Source organism: Mustela nigripes, chromosome 14 (assembly GCF_022355385.1).
Source record: "Mustela nigripes isolate SB6536 chromosome 14, MUSNIG.SB6536, whole genome shotgun sequence".
Classification (NCBI taxonomy): Eukaryota; Metazoa; Chordata; class Mammalia; order Carnivora; family Mustelidae; genus Mustela; species Mustela nigripes.
Genome location: NC_081570.1, coordinates 11,846,760 through 11,863,360, shown reverse-complemented (window position 1 = coordinate 11,863,360; position 16,601 = coordinate 11,846,760). Strand labels below are relative to the sequence as shown.

The window sequence follows — 16,601 nt, the reverse complement described above, 5'->3', positions numbered from 1 at the left end:
CTGCAGAGAGCTGTCTGGGGCCAGGGAAGCATCTTATGCGTTATGAAGGACATCTCTCCCCTTTGCACCCATAGCCTTCTTAAAATCCAAGAATTTCCCACAGTTTCATCTCCAGGAAATTCCTGGAGGTTTTTGGACAAAGCCAGATTTCTGAATGTCAGATGATAGGGCATTTATAAGGCTAAGGGCCAAGTCATTCCTTCAATACACATCTAGAAAGGACCAACTGTGCGAAAGCTCCTGCTGGGCACTGGGTGGGGTAGAGAGTTCAGCATCTGTTCAGAAGCTTGACAGATAGACTGGTGATCCAACCTTGATCTACACGGACCCCACCTCCTTCCCTTTGTGGAAGCTATGGGTAGAATCTCTTCTGGGTGGAGGGATCTGACTTTAAGGCTGTTCCCCTGCAGAGTGAGAGGCAATTGGACCCAAGCAGAATTGTGGGTCCTTCCTCCATTAGGACACACAGGACAAGAGGGCAAATCATACACATGGATATTTCTAGACCCCAAAGTAAATTTGAACCCAAACAGAGGATTTGGGGATGGGGAAGAGGAGGCTTGGAGGAATCTCCATGGGTCATGTCGATCCTCATGAGAGGCCACAAGAAGTGAGGGCTTTCTTCTTGGGAGGCCAGCAAGAATCAAGTCTGAGAACCAAATGGGCTGCCAGTGGTGAAGAGTGAACACTTCAAGGGAAAAGGCTTCTGAGAGAGACAGTCGCCCTCGGGGTGCTATCTGGAACGCTGGGGTCTCTTGATGCTTATTGTTCAGGGCCGGCTGATGTCCTGTCCCAGGGGCAGAGGATAGGGGTGCGGGGGACGGGCTCAGGGCACCATGTTCCACCACTTGAAGGAGAAGGGCTGCCGGCGCACGTTGGTGCCGCAGTGGACCTCCCCGTGCAGCATGTGGTACGGGGTGAAGTCGTCGATGAAGGTGCAGTGCAGGCCCAGCGGCTCGAGCAGGGCGCGCACCTTCTCCTCCAGGCAGCAGCGGCCGTTGATGATGGGTCCGAAGGGCTTGGGGATGCCCAGGTGCTTGCCCAGCACCAGCATGTTCACCTGCAAAGAGCAGGGTCCCAGCTCAGGGGTAGCACTTTGTTATCAGCTCCGCCTCCGACACCTGCACCACACCTGGCGGGACCTGGCACCTGCCTTGCGCGCAGCCCTGAGAAGAGCTCCTTACACTTGCACGCAGTGGGAGAGGCACCTGGGCTGCTGAGACTCTAGCCAGATGTGCCATCCCACGGGAACAACCACAGAGCTCCCAGGGACAGCTCATTTCTCCGGGGACATCCCTCCTTACGGGCGGACTACGGTGGCTGCCATGTTTGTGGGGCAGAATCGCAACTTCCTAGGTTGTAGCTGATTGGACCAGGGCAGACATCTGACCCACGCTGGACCAATCAGATTCTCTCTCTCTCTCTCTCTCTCTCTGCGGTATTTGAAGTTGACAAAGTGGGTCGGTCCAGTGGATCGTTGCCCGTGTCTGTGTCTCTGTGTGGCGATGCTACACTAAACCTCCTGCTCCGGCTAAGGCTGGCTCGGGTGGCCCTGTTTCCTGCAAAGGCTGGAGGCATTTACGTAAATGCAGATCCGCCTTAAACATGCAGGAAGGAAGGGGATTGATAAAAGGAGGGGAAACCGAGTTTTGCAAATGGGGAAATGGAGGTGGGCATAAGGTTAGCCAGAAAGGGGAAGAGAAAGGGGGGATGAAGCAATGGTGGTGTGGACAGGCTCCCTGTAAGGCTCTGATGGTGGGTGAGTTGAGTTCCTCTGTGGGGTGGAGGTGAAGGGGGGCTGGAGGAGGCGAAAGGAGGGAAGGGGTGGAGAGTTGGGTCATCTATGGCAGTGCTACTGGAAGTGTGGTCCTGGGAGAGCAGCCTCAGCGCCCCCTGCTGAATCAGAACCCATGGGGTGGGGCCCCAGCAGTCCAGGTGTTCCAGAGGCAAAGCCCTCCGGCCTCAACCAAAGGTCATTTCCCCCAAGAAGCCTTCTTGGAGCTCCAGGCCTTCCTCTCAGGCTGAAATTGCTTTGTCCCACCTCTCAACTGGCACAGGACATTATACAAAAGATATCCTTGAGTGGGACACACGCTTAAGGGGGGTGAGGAGAGTTTCCCAGCAGTAGATTAGACTGGAAACTCCCTGAAAGCAGGGAGCAACCTTAATCGTTTCTCTGACAGTGTATCCTAAATATCTGGGGGTTGGGGGAACAGCTATGCACTGGGACAGAGGGGACACAGGGAGTGTCTGAGCTCCCAGCTGATACTGAGTGCTATGCATACATAACCTCATGCGACCATTGATTCCCTCCACGAATATCAAGTGGGTCCCTGGGTGAAGGGAAGGGCCGTTGCCTGATGGTCCTTGAGCAAGGGGCTTGGCCAGTGAGCCTTCTGTAGTGACCAGGACAGTCAGCCAACTAGACACCCATCTGCTGGCCATCCTGGGACCCCTGATTCTCTCTGCCACCCCCACCAGCCACCACAATCCCACACATGGCAGTGACCAAGCATCTTGCTCTTCTGGGGAGCAAAAGCTTGGAGCCTAACTTGATGAAACAGGTTTAACTCACGAACGGTGGCCTCACCAAGTCAGGGAAGAAGGCCACCGCCTTTCTCCTCTCAGTCTTGAAGAGCTGGGGGATGTCGATGATGTCCCGTTCTGTCAGGCCCAGCTCCCGCTTCAGTACCTCCCGGTTCCAGTCGATGCAGCTCTAGGGAGGGTGGGTAGAGTTGGAGAGACCTTATCAGCGAGTTTTGCGCGGACCCAAGAGGTCCTGTCTGGTTAAGGAGACTGGCTGCCCATATACCCATGGGCTAAACTTTCCACACAAACCTTACCTCTGTGTCCCTTTGTCAAAATACACCTATTCTGGGTCCCACTTCTCACAGTCCTATCCTACCAGCTGGGCTAGTTCCAGAGTGTTCCACAGCATTCTCTTTTTGTGAGTGTTCCAGAATGTTCCATCTTTAGCCCTCTTGCCTTCTTCAGATCCTTCAGTCTTATGGTTTAAGACATCATCTACACACAGACAATTCCCACATTTCTACTTCCTAACTGCATAGAGAGCCCACCCTCTTTCCTGATCTCAGATTTGCACATACAACCACCACTGGGCACCTTCAGTGGATGGCTAATTGGCACATTAGATAAAACATGTCCAAAGACGCACTCTTCATTTCTACACACGTCACCCCCACCCCCGCCAGTGTCCTTCAGCTCCATCAAGGCAGCCAGCTGCGTGAGCCGAAAGCCTTGCTATCCCTCCAGTGCCTCCTTCCCCCTTACCTCACACCCATCTTCAGCAAGTGCCGGGGGCTCTACCTCTAAAATATACCCGCAGTCTGACCTCTTTCCACCACCTCCACTGCTCCCATCTGGTGGACAGCCATCCCCCACCCAGCCTGAACCAGTCACCCTGCTTCTTCCACTTCCATGCCCTGTGGCAGCCCTCATTCTGTTCCTCGTGGACCTCCAGCTGGGGGGTGGGGTAGACTTGACCAAGAGCCTCACTGCCTGGCTCCAGCTCTGAAATCCCACGGCCACACCTCCCACTAGCTGTTAATGGCCAATGCTGAGTGCAACAAGGGTAATAAGGCAGACCCATGGCCATCTTGGCTTGTGGACCGCCCCCCACCAGGGCCCCGCCTTGCTGAACCTGTCTGAGACTGCATGGCCCTACAGGATGCTTCCCTCAGGCTTCCTACCCCCTCACCCACAGAAGGTCTGGTCTCCCAGCTCCCTCCAGCTCCCTTCCTCTTCCTAACAGCTTCCCTGATGGGGCATGAGCACTGAACTGGGGGAGTCTGGAGCCCTGCCTTCTAGCCCCTTCTCTTCTGGGCTTCAGTTTCCCTGGAGTGAAGTAAGGCATGGGTTCAGGTGCCTTTAACTTTCACTCATCTCAAGCGTTTACACGCGCTGACTCCTTTAATCTTCTCCACTTTATAGAGGGAGACACTGAGACAGAGGGAGGCCAAGCGTCTCCCTCAAGGTCACATACCTAGTGGGTGGTAGGGCTGGGATTTGAACCCAGCTTGCCGGGGCCCAGTACCCACAGGCTTAATCCCCTCACCTTAGCTGGAAGGTGTTGTCCCTCCTGATCAAGAACTTTCATTGGCTCCCCATGACAGCCGGAGTTTACCCTTGACCTCCTAAGGCTCCACTGTGAAAATGCCTTCCCCTCAGGACAGGTTTCCTTGTCCTTGGCTCGCAGGCACTGTCCCTAACAGGATTCCTGAATGCTTAACTCTGTCTTGGCATTTCCTTCTTAGATGACAGCTTGCTGGGTATTCTGTTTGCCCTTCTGGACCTTCGGTATGGCCTTCTCCTCTGCTCTGTGGCTTGGAAGCCTAGTGCTTGGAATGGGGGGCTCCTGTGCCCACTGCCTTCTGGCTAGATGCTGCCGATGGGGCACTGATAGGAGGCGGGGGGTGGGTAGCAGAATGCTGCTGGGATATTTGTTCCTGAAGCTCCTTCACAGCCAAGTCACTGTGGGCTGGCCAGGAAAGTCACAGCTCCTATCTGCAAGCCCTCTTTTCATGGTGACCTCTCCAGGTTCCAGCAGCATGTTCCCTCCCTAATGCCATCAGGTCTAGAGGTAGTGACAGCTCCCCTCTTTCTAACCGGGGAGTATTACACAATCTCCTGTTGATTTCCTCAGATTCTGCCTGCACCTTTATAAATATTCCCTGATTATGGGACGCCTGGGTGGCTCAGATGGCTGGGCAACCGCCTTCAGCTCAGGTCATGATCCTGGAGTCCTGGGATTGAGTCCCGCATCTGCCTCCCTGATCAGCAGGGAGTCTGCTTTTCCCTCTAACGTTCCCCCTTCTCATGCTCATTCTCTCTCTCTCTCTCTCTCACTCTCTCTCTCTCAAATAAATAAAATCTTTAACAGGTCACCCAGGTGGCTCAGTGGATTAAGCCTCTGCCTTTGGCTTGAGTCATGATCTCAGGGTCCTGGGATCAAGCCCTGCATCGGGCTCTCTGCTCGGCAGGGGGCCTGCTTCCCCCGCTCTCTCTCTGCCTACTTGTGATCTCTCTCCCTCTCTGTGTCAAATAAGTAAATACAATCTTTAAATAAATAAATAAATATTCCCTGATTAAACTATTCCAGTTTTCCGGCTTGAGGTCCCTCGTGTTTCTTGCTGGGACCTAATGTCACTACCCCCACCCCCTGCTATGAAATATTGATATATTCTCAACACAGCCACAGAGCGATCCTTTCAAAGCATAAATGCCATCAGGGCCCTCCTCTGCCCAAATGCCCTAGTGGCCTCAAATGTCAACGACCTTGCGATACCCTCCATTGTTCGATGACCCGGCCTCCCCTCATCTCCCCAGAACCCCCTGGCTCATCCTCAAATATCCCACGCCCCTTCGTTCTACCTCAGGGCTATCGTCTGTGCCCTTCCCTCTGCCTGGATGCGTGTCCTCCTCACATGCACATGGCTTGCCCCCCATTTCTCCTGGATCAGAGGAGGGGTTGGAGCCCCTCTGCCTGGGCCAGTTCCAGCTTGGGCTTTCACGGACCCTGAGCCTCAGACTCTGTCCCCTTTGCTGTCCCCTAGTCATGCCCACCGTCTCCTCACAGCCCTGTACCTGCACAAACTTATTGAAGCTGATGAGGTTTGCGTTGGAGAGGACCTGGTTGATGGAGACGGTGTTGACCGGCTTATCCCCTGAGAGGGAGAGAGAGATGTTAGAGGAGGAGCAGGAACGATGCCAGAGTTGAGGATCACTGGCTCTGGGAGGCAGCCAGGCAGAGGTCAAGTTCACAGCTACTGGTCTTGCGAGTCAGTAGCTCTCTGGCCTTTCTGGACATGGGGTAGACACCACCCAGCAGAGCTCGGCCTGGCCATGGCACAAGCCTGGGGGTGGGAGGGGCGGACAGGTAGCTGAGTGCCACGGAACTTAGAGCTCTATTTGAGTATGCCGGGAGTGGAGATGCCTTTCACCGGAAATGTCCGCCCCTTCTAGGGCACTGGGTGCTGATCCCTCTTCTTTGCCGCTGGCCTTGGTAGTGGGGCTGGGCCATCCACCTGTCCATCAGCCCTGATGGACCCTGTACCTGCCCTCCATGAGGGGAACTCATGGCCAAGAGTCTCCTTGGAGTCTCCATGATGGGCTGGGCGGGGAAGGGGAGGTTAGGCTCACAATCCTCACAGCTGCCAGTGAGCTCTTACCAGGGGCAGGCCCTGGATTCGGTTCTCCACATTCAATACCTCATTTAGCTTCCCTGTAACCCCACAAGGTGTGCATTGTCACCTTCTTTACAGATGGGCACCTTCAGGTCAAGGAAGCAAAAAGACTCACCCAGGAGCTTACAGCTAGGAAACAGGGGGCTTGTGATTCAAACCCCAGCCCAGTGCTCACAAAAGGCAGCGAACCTTGACCAAGGGGAAAGGCAGACCCCCCTGGACCCATGTGCCCGTCTGCAGGCTCGGCATCCCCTCCGAGCCAGCTGGGGTCCGCCAGCTCCATTGCATGCTTGCTGAGCCCTTTGGGCCAGTGACTCCCTTGACTTCCCTGTGCTCTTGGGTCTGCAGGAGGAGGGGATAGTAAGTGAGGTCTGGCACACAGTGTGGCCAGTGAGATGCTAGTGTCCTGGGGCACAGTGGCTTCATGTGGCCTGGTGGCCATGAATTCCCACATTCTCCTTCCTAGCTGAACGGCTGGGAAACCCCTCAGCCTGTTCCTGGGTCTTGTTCACGGAGGACGTGGTCCTTCCAGGAAAGGTGATGATGGCTTTCCCTCCACCCGATCTGTAACATCTGGATTTGAGGCTTTTTCAGGTTTGCTCTGGACCCAAAGGCATTTAGCCATGATCCTTATGGGAACAAAGGGGCTGGGAAGACTGTATTTCTTCCACTTTACACCTGGGGTTCCAGGGTAGCCTTGGGAATGGGTTGAGGATCGTAAACGGAGAGAAAGGAACTGCAAAGTTCTACTGAGAGCTTCTAAATTCTACACAATCTTTTCCCTTGGAGGTTTGGTCCAAGACATTATTTATCTCCCATGAGGCCAAAAAAGCTATAGTTCCCCCAGCCAAAGGTTTTTGCCCTGAGACTACCAGGGTCCCTGTCGGAGAGGACCAGTCCTCTCTGATTCACACACTTTTGGTGGGGATAGGGCGATCCCAGCAAGCAGGCGCCCCAGCCAGCGATGGCTCTCAGAATTCTTTCCAAGCATAATGAGAATGTGGGACCCATTGTTCAAAGAACAGGAAAAAAAGTTTCAATAAACATACAAAAATAAAAGGACTTTTCTTTCCTCCAGGGTTTCTCTCCCGCCCTGTCATGTTGGTGTTTTACTTGCTCTTGGATGTCATGCTCCCTTGGTCACAGGACATCCACTTGGTGAACACAGACCCCCGCAGGACTGGGAGCCCCAGCTGAAACTTAGCACGTGTGCACAGCCCACCAGCTGCCCGGCATCCCAGCCCATGAGCCACAGGACCCACATCAGGCCAGATGTCTCCCCTTCCCCCAGGCCTGCCATCCCAAGCCACGGTAAACAGGCAGAATCCGCACAGGGGTGTGCTAGCTCCCTTGCTCAGGGGTAGGCAAGAGGCTCAACCCTTGCGAGGTGCCCACCCCATGACCTGGGGCACTGCCAGTCCACGACAGGGACAGTTAATGCCAGGACACCCCCCCCCAACCCCTGGGGATGCCAAGGGGCCCATGTACCCAGGCCTCCCCAAGCCCGGGCTCCTGCTACAACCACCACCACAGTGGGGAGGAGTTTGAGAAGGGGAGGCCCCACCAGCTCCCACTGCCCATGGCTGAGGCTTCAGAGATTCGGGGGGTACAGAAGGGATCTCACCCCTGGGAGGCAGCAAGAGGTGTCACTCACGAAGCCCAGATGGTTAAGAGGGCGTGGTCCGATGACAACAGGTCACAGGCCCATGCGGCTCGTCATGTCCCTGCCCCTAGTTGCAGGCAGCAGGGGCCGGTGGGGACAAGGCATACAGCAACAGTGAGGCTCTTTGGGGGGACCGCCCTGCTGGATAGACTTGGCCATCTCTCTCTCAAGTCATGATGTGTTCTGCTTTAGATGGGGGTGGGCAGGAAGCCTGGGATGAGGGACACAGTGTGGGTACCCACCAACAACCCCTTGGAACAGGAGGGCCCTGCCATGGCCCCACTTCCGCTTTTCCTGGAAGAGCTTGAAGCAGGCGCTAGGGCTGGCCAGGAGCATCCGGAAGCCCTGTGTGGAGAGGACAGAACCGCCTGAGTTCCCCGGCCTGAGCCCGGCCCCCTGGAGCTCATCCTCTGACCCAGACACCAGGGACAGGCAGGTCACGCCATCCTTACCTTCTCATCAGGGGCAGGGACGAAGCTCAGAAACTCATCCACATGGCCCACGGCCAACCAGTCCACAAAGAGCTCCACGGGGGGCTGCACCCGCTGCGCATAGAGGAAGTCCCGCACCACCTGGGTGACCCGGCGGCCGCTAGACCTAGGGCCCGAGGGGTCAAAAACATGGCTTAGCTTAAAAATGTCTGTGCAGAAAAGGAATGACAAAGTTTGAGTTTCTGCAATATCCAATTTTTTTTTTTTAACAAAAAACATGCACTGTGTCCTTTAAATTCTGCCAGGCTGAGCTCTTGAACAGTTGGAGGCAGGACAACTTGACCCCACCTAGTCGGTGACCCCCAGGTCTTGCCATCCCAGCAAATGCTCAGAGCCGCCCTCCGACCCATCTTCACTGGCTCCCAGAGACATTCGCCACCGTATCCCATCCCCTGGGGCCAGGCGGCTCTTCTGGGAGTTTAACTTGTGTCTCTCTTGCTGTGGCCTCACCTTCTGTTCATCAGTGGAGAGAGAGATGGACAAGATCACCCCAAGGAACACAGAGCCCCAGCATTTTATGCTCGTGAACTTAACCCCCATTCTTCTTTGGACTTCCACATAAGTATCTAATGGCACGGCCCAAATTTCCTCTTTCTTTTTTGTCTTTTTAAAAACAGGATCCACATCCTGTTGGAGCCCAAGGTAGGGCTTGAACTCAGGACCCTGAGATTAAGACCTGAGCTGAGATCAAGAGTTGGATATTTAACTGACTGAGTCACCCAGACACCTTGAACTTCCTCTTTCTGTGGGATCACATGTTGAGGGCAGTGAATCCCCTCCAAAGTCTCTAGATTCACCTTTATTTGACTGCGAGTTTGTTCTAACTACTTTGTTGAATTTGGATGCCTCAATGCCCTGGTCTATTCCACAACAAAAAACCATCACCATATAATTCCTTTTCTTTTGCATCAGTATCTCTGTGTCACATGTTGAACAACAAATAGCCTATTATTCTGTGTGTATAAGTGTGTGTGTGTGTGTGTGTGTGTGTGTGTGTGTGTGTGTGTGTGTGTTATGACATCTCATTTTTCATGTCCTATACCTTCCTTCTCCTGTTCTCAGGAAAATATCTGATGGTAGTCATTTACATTATAGTATGAATAAGCTCTTGAAATGTAATTGCTCTGAGACTTGAAGCTTTTTCTTCTGGAACTATTAATTAATAGACTGTTATTAGCAATATCATTTCTTTTTGGAAACAGAAGACCTAAGTTTAGTCACAACTTTGGATTCTGTGTGACCTGTACCAGGCCACTTCACCCTCTCTGGGCTCACTTGTGAAATGAAAAGGCTGGACTGAATTATCTCTTAGGTCTCTGCTCACCGTGGCCTTCGCAAAATCCACCAAGGTCAATGGACAGTGTCCGGTCATCAGCCCACTGCTTCCCCTACCTCATCTAGAAGTAGGGATTTATCACTCCTCGTGGGTTCTCTCCCAGGAGTGGAATGATCTCTCACCCCCACCACCCCTGCCACCATCACCACCCTCCACCGAACGAACACCTCTCCCTGCTCCTCTCTCACCCAGGCAGGTTGCCCCCGATGAGGATCCTCCCCAAGGGGTACTCTTTCCCATTGGCCACCACTGGGGGGCTGACCTCCAGGTTCCCGAAGGAGTCCAGGCCACTCACAGCGCTGTCTAGTGGTTCCCGAGTCACATAGCCGAAATCTGGACCCTGGCAGGGGAAACTGAGTCAGGCTAGGGGTGGGGGTCACCAGAAAGAGCTTGAGCCAACTTGCTGGGCTCTGAGCTCCTTCAGGATGGGGCAGGGGTGTCTGTCCATCATGGACATACTGAGTCAAGGACAGGGATCTGACCTATTCAGTATTTCACGCATGCAGGGGGCTAAAGTTGTGAAACACACAGGCACTCTGGGCCTGCTGCCACATGAAAGCACGTTATCTCCGTGGTCACAGGGAGACCGTAGATAGGGCTGCAGTTGCCTATACTCCCCATTAGACATGGAGCCTGAGGCTATGGCCCTTGCCCCTTTCCCTCTGAGCAGACTTCCTGCCAAGTGCAGCCCAAGGGCAAGTACCTGGCTGTTCTAGAGCAGCCTGTTCCTGGGGGCCAAGTGGCTGGGGATGGACCCTCAGTCTTTCAAGTCAGAAAAATGGGAGAGCTCCCCAGGACCATCTCTTAGAAGCAACTCAAACAACACTGAGGCCCAGGCAAGAGCTTCTACCACCACCTCTGTGATCCAGCAGGGGTTGGAAGGGTCTCATGGTCTCTCCAGCGTCAAGGGAGTCTCCCCTCTCTCTTCGAGGAGGTCCTGGTCCCCGAGGACCATCTTCACAGTAGTTCTTATTACCAGTGTTAATCTCAGCTAACAGCACTGTGCGCTCCCTCTGCCGAGGACAGAGAAGCCTCAGAAACACCTGAGAGGCCAGGGCTATCACATCATTTTTGCTGATGAAGAAACCGCGGCTCAGAGAGGGGAGGTGACTCACGCCAGGCCACACAGCATCTGAGTAACAGAGCCTGGTTGTTCCGCCTCCGAAGCCTGAGTTCTTAGCAGCAGCCCGGCCTCACCCCACCCTTACCTAGGGCTACCAAATTCGGTAAACAAAAAGTATAGGATGCCCACTTACATTTGAATTTCGGATAAAGCACGAGGATATTTTTAGTATAACTATGTCCCTTGCACGGTTGGGAACATACTTATACCAAAAGTTCCTCATCGTTGACCTGAAATTTGAAGGTAACTAGGCATCTCCTGTATTTTATCTGGTCGCTCCTGTCCCTAAAGAACGTGGTCCCCACTACCGCGCCCTAGAGTCTACACCCCGGTGGGGCTTTGGAAAACATTCCTCTGCCCTCCAAGCCAGGCTGTAGCCTGCGGCCCCCGACCACTCACCAGGATTCTTTTGTAAGGGAAGTCCTGCAGCTCCCCGTTTCTGGGGGAGTCAAAGACCACCGGGAAGGTCTTGTGTGGCGCCTGAACATAGCCCAGCTCCATCTCGTCCTGCGAACGAGAGAGGCACCCCGTGGACAACGAAGCCTCCTTTGGGACTGAGCCCTTTGGGGAGGACTGTTCTTGCGGGTTCTTTGTTTCAGGCCAGCTTTGCCCTTTGGGCTGAAGAACACAGGGGTTCTTGACACCTGCTGGCTGGAGGAGGGGCTGGAGGCTCAGAGACGGTGTGCTCTCACCTCTGGTCACACAGCAAGACAGGCGGGGAGTAACTAGAACGTGGATGTGACGCTGGGGGGGTGTCCCCATGCCGGATCAGGGAGAGTGGCCACAGAGAGGGGCTCGGGGTGGCCTGAGTTGGACAAACAAATCTCTAGACATCAGCCGGCACCTCTGGCCTCCACACCTGGTCAAGGGCAGGGCTGAGGGGACCAAAGGAGGTATAGGTCTGCCTCCTTCTCAGATCTCTCAACATCTAGCCCAGCTTCATCCTGACCTCTCTGGTCCAGGAGGCAAGGATGGCTCAGCACCCCTACGACATTTTCAATTGCAGGGGCAGGGGGGTTGTTGCAATAGTTCACCACACTAGGGCTTCTCAGCCTTAGCATTCATGGTCCTTGGGGCCAGACAATTCTTTGCTGTGGGGCTACCCTGTGCATTCACTCTAGGACACACAGCAGCAGCCCCGAGCTCTACCCACTGGAAGCCAGTAGCATCGTCAGGGTGACAGCCATTTCTCCAGATACTGCTAAATGTCCCTTGGAGGACAAAGTCGCCTTCCATGGGGAGCCATAGGGCCGGGTGCTGAGGGTAGGGATTGTGTCCCACACCTCCACCATCTCATTCAGGGCCAGCCCCGTGCCTAGCCCAGATCCTGTGGGTGAATGCAGGTTCAATCCAGTGTCTGTGTGTGCCTGGGTCTCTAGAAAGTTCTAGGGAGAGGGAGGGAGCTCTAGGTCTATAGTAAGAAAAAGGAGTGCCCTGGGGAGGACAGTCACAGCCCCCAGGTCCTTCTAGATATCCACAAGCAGCCCCACCCCCCAGCCCCGCCCCCAGTTAGGCTGGGCCAGCCTCTCCCTCCACAGTCGTTCTCTCCCTCCAATGGCGTCCTAGCTGGACACTGCCCGGCAGCCCCGGTACCTGGATCCAGCGGTCATTGCGATTCTCGTCCTGTGGGCAGATGGTCAGCTTGCAGCCGGCCTTCCTGGCCAGCTCCGCCACCGCATCCACGAAACACGTGTTGTTCCTCACACTGCGGACGAGCCCGGGCAGCACGGCTCAGGACCGAGCCAGGTGTGGAGGCAGGAGGGGCCGCTAGTCTCCGAAGAACACCCATACTCACCCACATCCCACACTCACCGGCACACGTACACCTCCAGCGGTGGAAGGGTGCTGGGCGTCATAATCCAGGGTGCTACGCGGAAGACCACGGTGTCAGTGAAGATCGGGGACTCAGAGAAATCCTACAGCAGAAGATGGCAGATGGGGAAGAGCACTGACCTTGGAGTCCAGAGGCCTGGCTGATGCCCCTAGCATCTCCTCCTTTCCAGAGGGGCCGCAGCAGGGGTTGGGGAGGTCAAGAGGTCTGGGGTCCTCCACACCCCTGGTGCCCGTCCCTCCCGGGGATGGAGCCCTCTCTCACCCTCTCTGCCCCGGCCAGCCCTCACCTCGTTGGAGTCATCTAACAGGGTGATGTGGAAGGAGAGGAGCCCCGTGAACCTGGCGTCGGGGAACGAGAGGCCCTCCACAAAGAAGCGTTCCTCGTCCCCGTGGAAGCGGGGCACCTCGTAGGACACCTTGTCCTGGCCCAGCACATGCCGGTAGGCCTCGCACGAGTCTTCAGGACCTGGGAGGGGACGGGAGGGACGGCTGTGACCTCTAGGTGGGCCCACAGAGCACGAGGGACGCAGGAGGAGCTGGGCCAACCTCACACGCCAGAGAGCAGCCCCCATCTCTGCCCTCCCATCAGCGAAGGAGAGAAGATGCTTGATCCCCAGTGTGGGCGAGCCAGTGGAAAGGCCATTCCTTTCTAAGACGCCTGTTCAGACCTTCTGGAGGACAGCCCAGCAGCATCTCGCAAAGGAACCTCTACTCCTAATGAGCAATCCCACTTCTAGGTGTCTTTGCTACAAATACATGTATAAGGGTATTCACGCTGTTTAGTCATTGAACAAGTATTTACTGAGCACCTACTGTGCATCTAGGAGGCCAGGTTCCAGGCTCAGGATACAGCCGTGAGCAAGACCCCTGCCCTCGAGGAACTTATGCTGTGGTCAAATCAGAACACCAAGAACTGCCCTGTGCTTAGGGCAGTGGGTGAGCGACAGCACGCCCGTGCTCCAGAATACCACGCAGCTGTGCAAAAGACCGAGGCAGAGCTGCGTTCATTCAGAAAGGAATGTCCACCACACATACACATGCACACACACGTGCACACACACGCATGCACGTTTGATGCCTACGGAGAAAAGTCAGGAAGAACAAATAGCAAATCATTAACAGTGAACGCATTTTCAAAAGTCAGGTTTAGGGGTAGGGATGAGGAACTCTCATTTTTTGCCTTATATGCTTCTATCTTGTTTGGTCTTTTAAAATTTTTTTAATTTTCTAAAACGATTTATTTTAGAGAGAGTCCACGTGTGTGAGTGGGGGGAGGGGCAGAGAGCAGAGGGAGAGAGAAAATCACAAGCAAGCTCCCCACTGAACGTGGAGCCGGATGTGGGGCTTGATCTCAGGACACTGAGGTCACGACTGGAGCCAAAACCAAGAGTCAACGCCCACCCCACTGCACCACCCAGGCGCCCCTTCTTTGAGCTTTTCAAAAACGAGTATTTTATTACTTGTATGCATTTGTATCTTTAAAAGGGATTCTATGTCCTTGCTCATACTGTGGCTCTGTAGAACAATTGTCATTGGTTTTGGGGGGAGATGCATGCTAAATTCTGCAGGGACAATAGCCATCGTGTCAGGGAGTGGCTTTACAATACAGAGAAAGCAAGAGAAGTGAACAGTGGTAATTGTTGAATCTGAGTGACTGACGTCCAAGGGATCATCACTGTTCCCTCTACTTTTCTGAGTGTTTGAAAGTTTTGATAAGAATTTCCAAACAGGCTTAAATTATATTTTTAAATATGTCTATTTAAGATTTTATTTATTTATTTGAGGGGGAGGGGCATAGGGAGAGGCAGAAGCAGACTCCCCGCTAAGCAGGGTGCCTGACTTGGGGCTTGATCCCAGGACCCTGAGATCACGACCTGAGCTAAGGGCAGGCGCTTAAGTGACTGAGCCACCCAGGTGCCCCTGAATGTATTTTAATTTATCCAATCAAACGACCCTGGGCCATGGCTGTGTGGGGACGCCAGCCCACCTGTTTCAGAGTTTCCCCATCTGACCATGTTTCCTTGCCCCCCAGGGCAGGCTGGAAGCCAGAGCAGAGCCTGCCCTCTAGTCCAAAGTGGGGAAACTGAGACACCTCCCCCCTGGGCAGTGGGCACAGGGGCAGAGGATGGGCATGAACTCACCGCAGGCGTGGAAGACCCGTGCCCACTTGGCATCATAGCTGGAAGTGTGGAGGATGAGTCTGTGGTCATCGAAGAGGGCAGCAGGGCCTTGGGTCCTCAGGACCATGACGGACATGTCTTCCAGGTCTGTGGAACCAGAGGGGGCAGCAACTCCATGGGGCCCTGACACTCCGTGTCTTCTCCTCCTGCCCACCACACACCCCCCCTCCCGGGGCAGAGGGTGCCAAGACTTGGGTCTCTGAGCCCCGGCTCTGCCCAGCCTGTGAAAATGCTAGAAACCGTCAAGAGAGCAAACCATGAGGACATCTGAAGCGTGTGTCACGCGAATGTGTCCGATCCTCTCTGGGCCTCCGCTCCCTCACCTGCCCAGAGCAACGGGAAGTGCAGATCGGCCTGCCCTTAACCCCGGGGACAGGTGAGAAGCTTGCGGTAGGTAGGCCACCTGGGTGGCACGCAGCTGAGAGTCTGGTCTCAGTCCAAGCATCACTCCCTGCTGAAACCAGGCAGGCCCCTCCCTCCCCAAGCCTCAGTGCTCCCCAGTCTCAAATGAGGGACAGATGTGCCCACATTCCAGAGAAACTGTGACTGCCCGCTCCCCAGGCCACTATTGTGGTCTTCCTCACGGGGCTGTTGTGCGCAGTGAGGGACTGACTTAGGACGTGGGGCATCCTGAAATGCAGGCCCGGGGTGCCTGGTGGAGAGGCTGGATTTGGGGTGCGGATAGGAAGCTTTGGATCCACCACAGACAGGCTGGGAGGGGTTAGCTGCCTGCATGAGGCAGGTTTTGAGTGACATCAAAGGGTGTCTGGGAGCTGGAACCCTGGCCCCCGGTGCTCCCTCCAGTGCGACCTCCGGCATCGCTGAGCAGTGACCCGGGGCACCCCCTTACCTTGCAAGCAGTGCACCTGCTGGTCTCGGTTGTCCTGGTCATAACAGTTCAGATTGTCCCTGTCGCAGTTCACCAGCAGGATGGCTCCATACCCGCCGGGCCCCCAGACCCAATCCCGCTGCCAATGGCAAAGCATAATTGGTGATGGGGCTGACAACTGTCCTCTGCCCCCGCCCGGCCACCTGCTGGCCAGCCTCCTGACCCCCGTCTCCTCCTCCCTGCCCTCCCTGCGAGGACAGGTACACGCTCACGGAAGCACTTCCTGCACCAGACGCAGCCGTGGCTCCAGACTGCCCACACCAGCATTTCCAAACTACAGAGAGGTCTTTCATGGCCAAATGCAGTGTGGCTTGGGCCAATGTCCTATTTCTCACCAACTTCCTGATTACAGATCTGTTCCCGGCTGCGGGCCTTGACTCCCGCTCGTCCCTCCACCTGGAATCGCCTCCCTTTCGCATCGCTTTAGAGCCTAGTTCAAGCGGACTTCAAAGGAAGTCTTCTTTGTTCACAAAGCCCACCGGGACCTTCTGCTCAGATCTCCCAATGTGTTGAGTGCCACAACAGTTCAGCCCAAAGTTCTTTGACAGCCTCATATTTGGCAGAGTTCCCCTTTCTCCTAGATCAGAAGATTGGCATGCCAGGACGGGGGCCACCTCTGGCCCGCTGCCTGTTTTTGTAAATAAAGTTTTATTGAAATAGTCACATCCATTGAATTGGCTAAAGCTCTTTCACACTACAATGGCAGAATTGAAGAGTTGCAACAGAGACACTTTTCAATGCCTGAAATATTTACTATCTTACATTTACAGAAAAAGTTTGCTGACCCCTGAGCTAGACTGACATTCCAGAAGGACTTTTCCCCATAAAGCAAGGCGTAGCCCAGTCCTGGGCATGTATATACTTGATAATTCTTGGTAATGAT

The 16,601-nt window shown here is 54.7% G+C and overlaps 1 protein-coding gene across 1 annotated transcript in view; it reads right to left on the bottom strand.

Annotated features, from left to right (window-relative positions):
- Positions 1 to 210: 210 nt before the first annotated feature.
- The window catches only part of PADI3 (peptidyl arginine deiminase 3), a 28,237-nt gene continuing 11,846 nt past the window's right edge, over positions 211 to 16,601 (bottom strand). Inside the window, exons 5-16 of the mRNA XM_059374862.1 lie at positions 15,680 to 15,797; positions 14,791 to 14,916; positions 12,937 to 13,115; positions 12,629 to 12,732; positions 12,410 to 12,521; positions 11,216 to 11,323; positions 9,882 to 10,033; positions 8,319 to 8,463; positions 8,109 to 8,211; positions 5,605 to 5,684; positions 2,591 to 2,716; positions 211 to 1,060 (exon numbers count right to left, since the gene is read on the bottom strand). Of these exons, the coding sequence (XP_059230845.1) occupies positions 827 to 1,060; positions 2,591 to 2,716; positions 5,605 to 5,684; positions 8,109 to 8,211; positions 8,319 to 8,463; positions 9,882 to 10,033; positions 11,216 to 11,323; positions 12,410 to 12,521; positions 12,629 to 12,732; positions 12,937 to 13,115; positions 14,791 to 14,916; positions 15,680 to 15,797 (1,587 nt within the window). The 3' untranslated portion in view covers positions 211 to 826. The remainder of the gene's footprint in view (positions 1,061 to 2,590; positions 2,717 to 5,604; positions 5,685 to 8,108; positions 8,212 to 8,318; positions 8,464 to 9,881; positions 10,034 to 11,215; positions 11,324 to 12,409; positions 12,522 to 12,628; positions 12,733 to 12,936; positions 13,116 to 14,790; positions 14,917 to 15,679; positions 15,798 to 16,601) is intronic.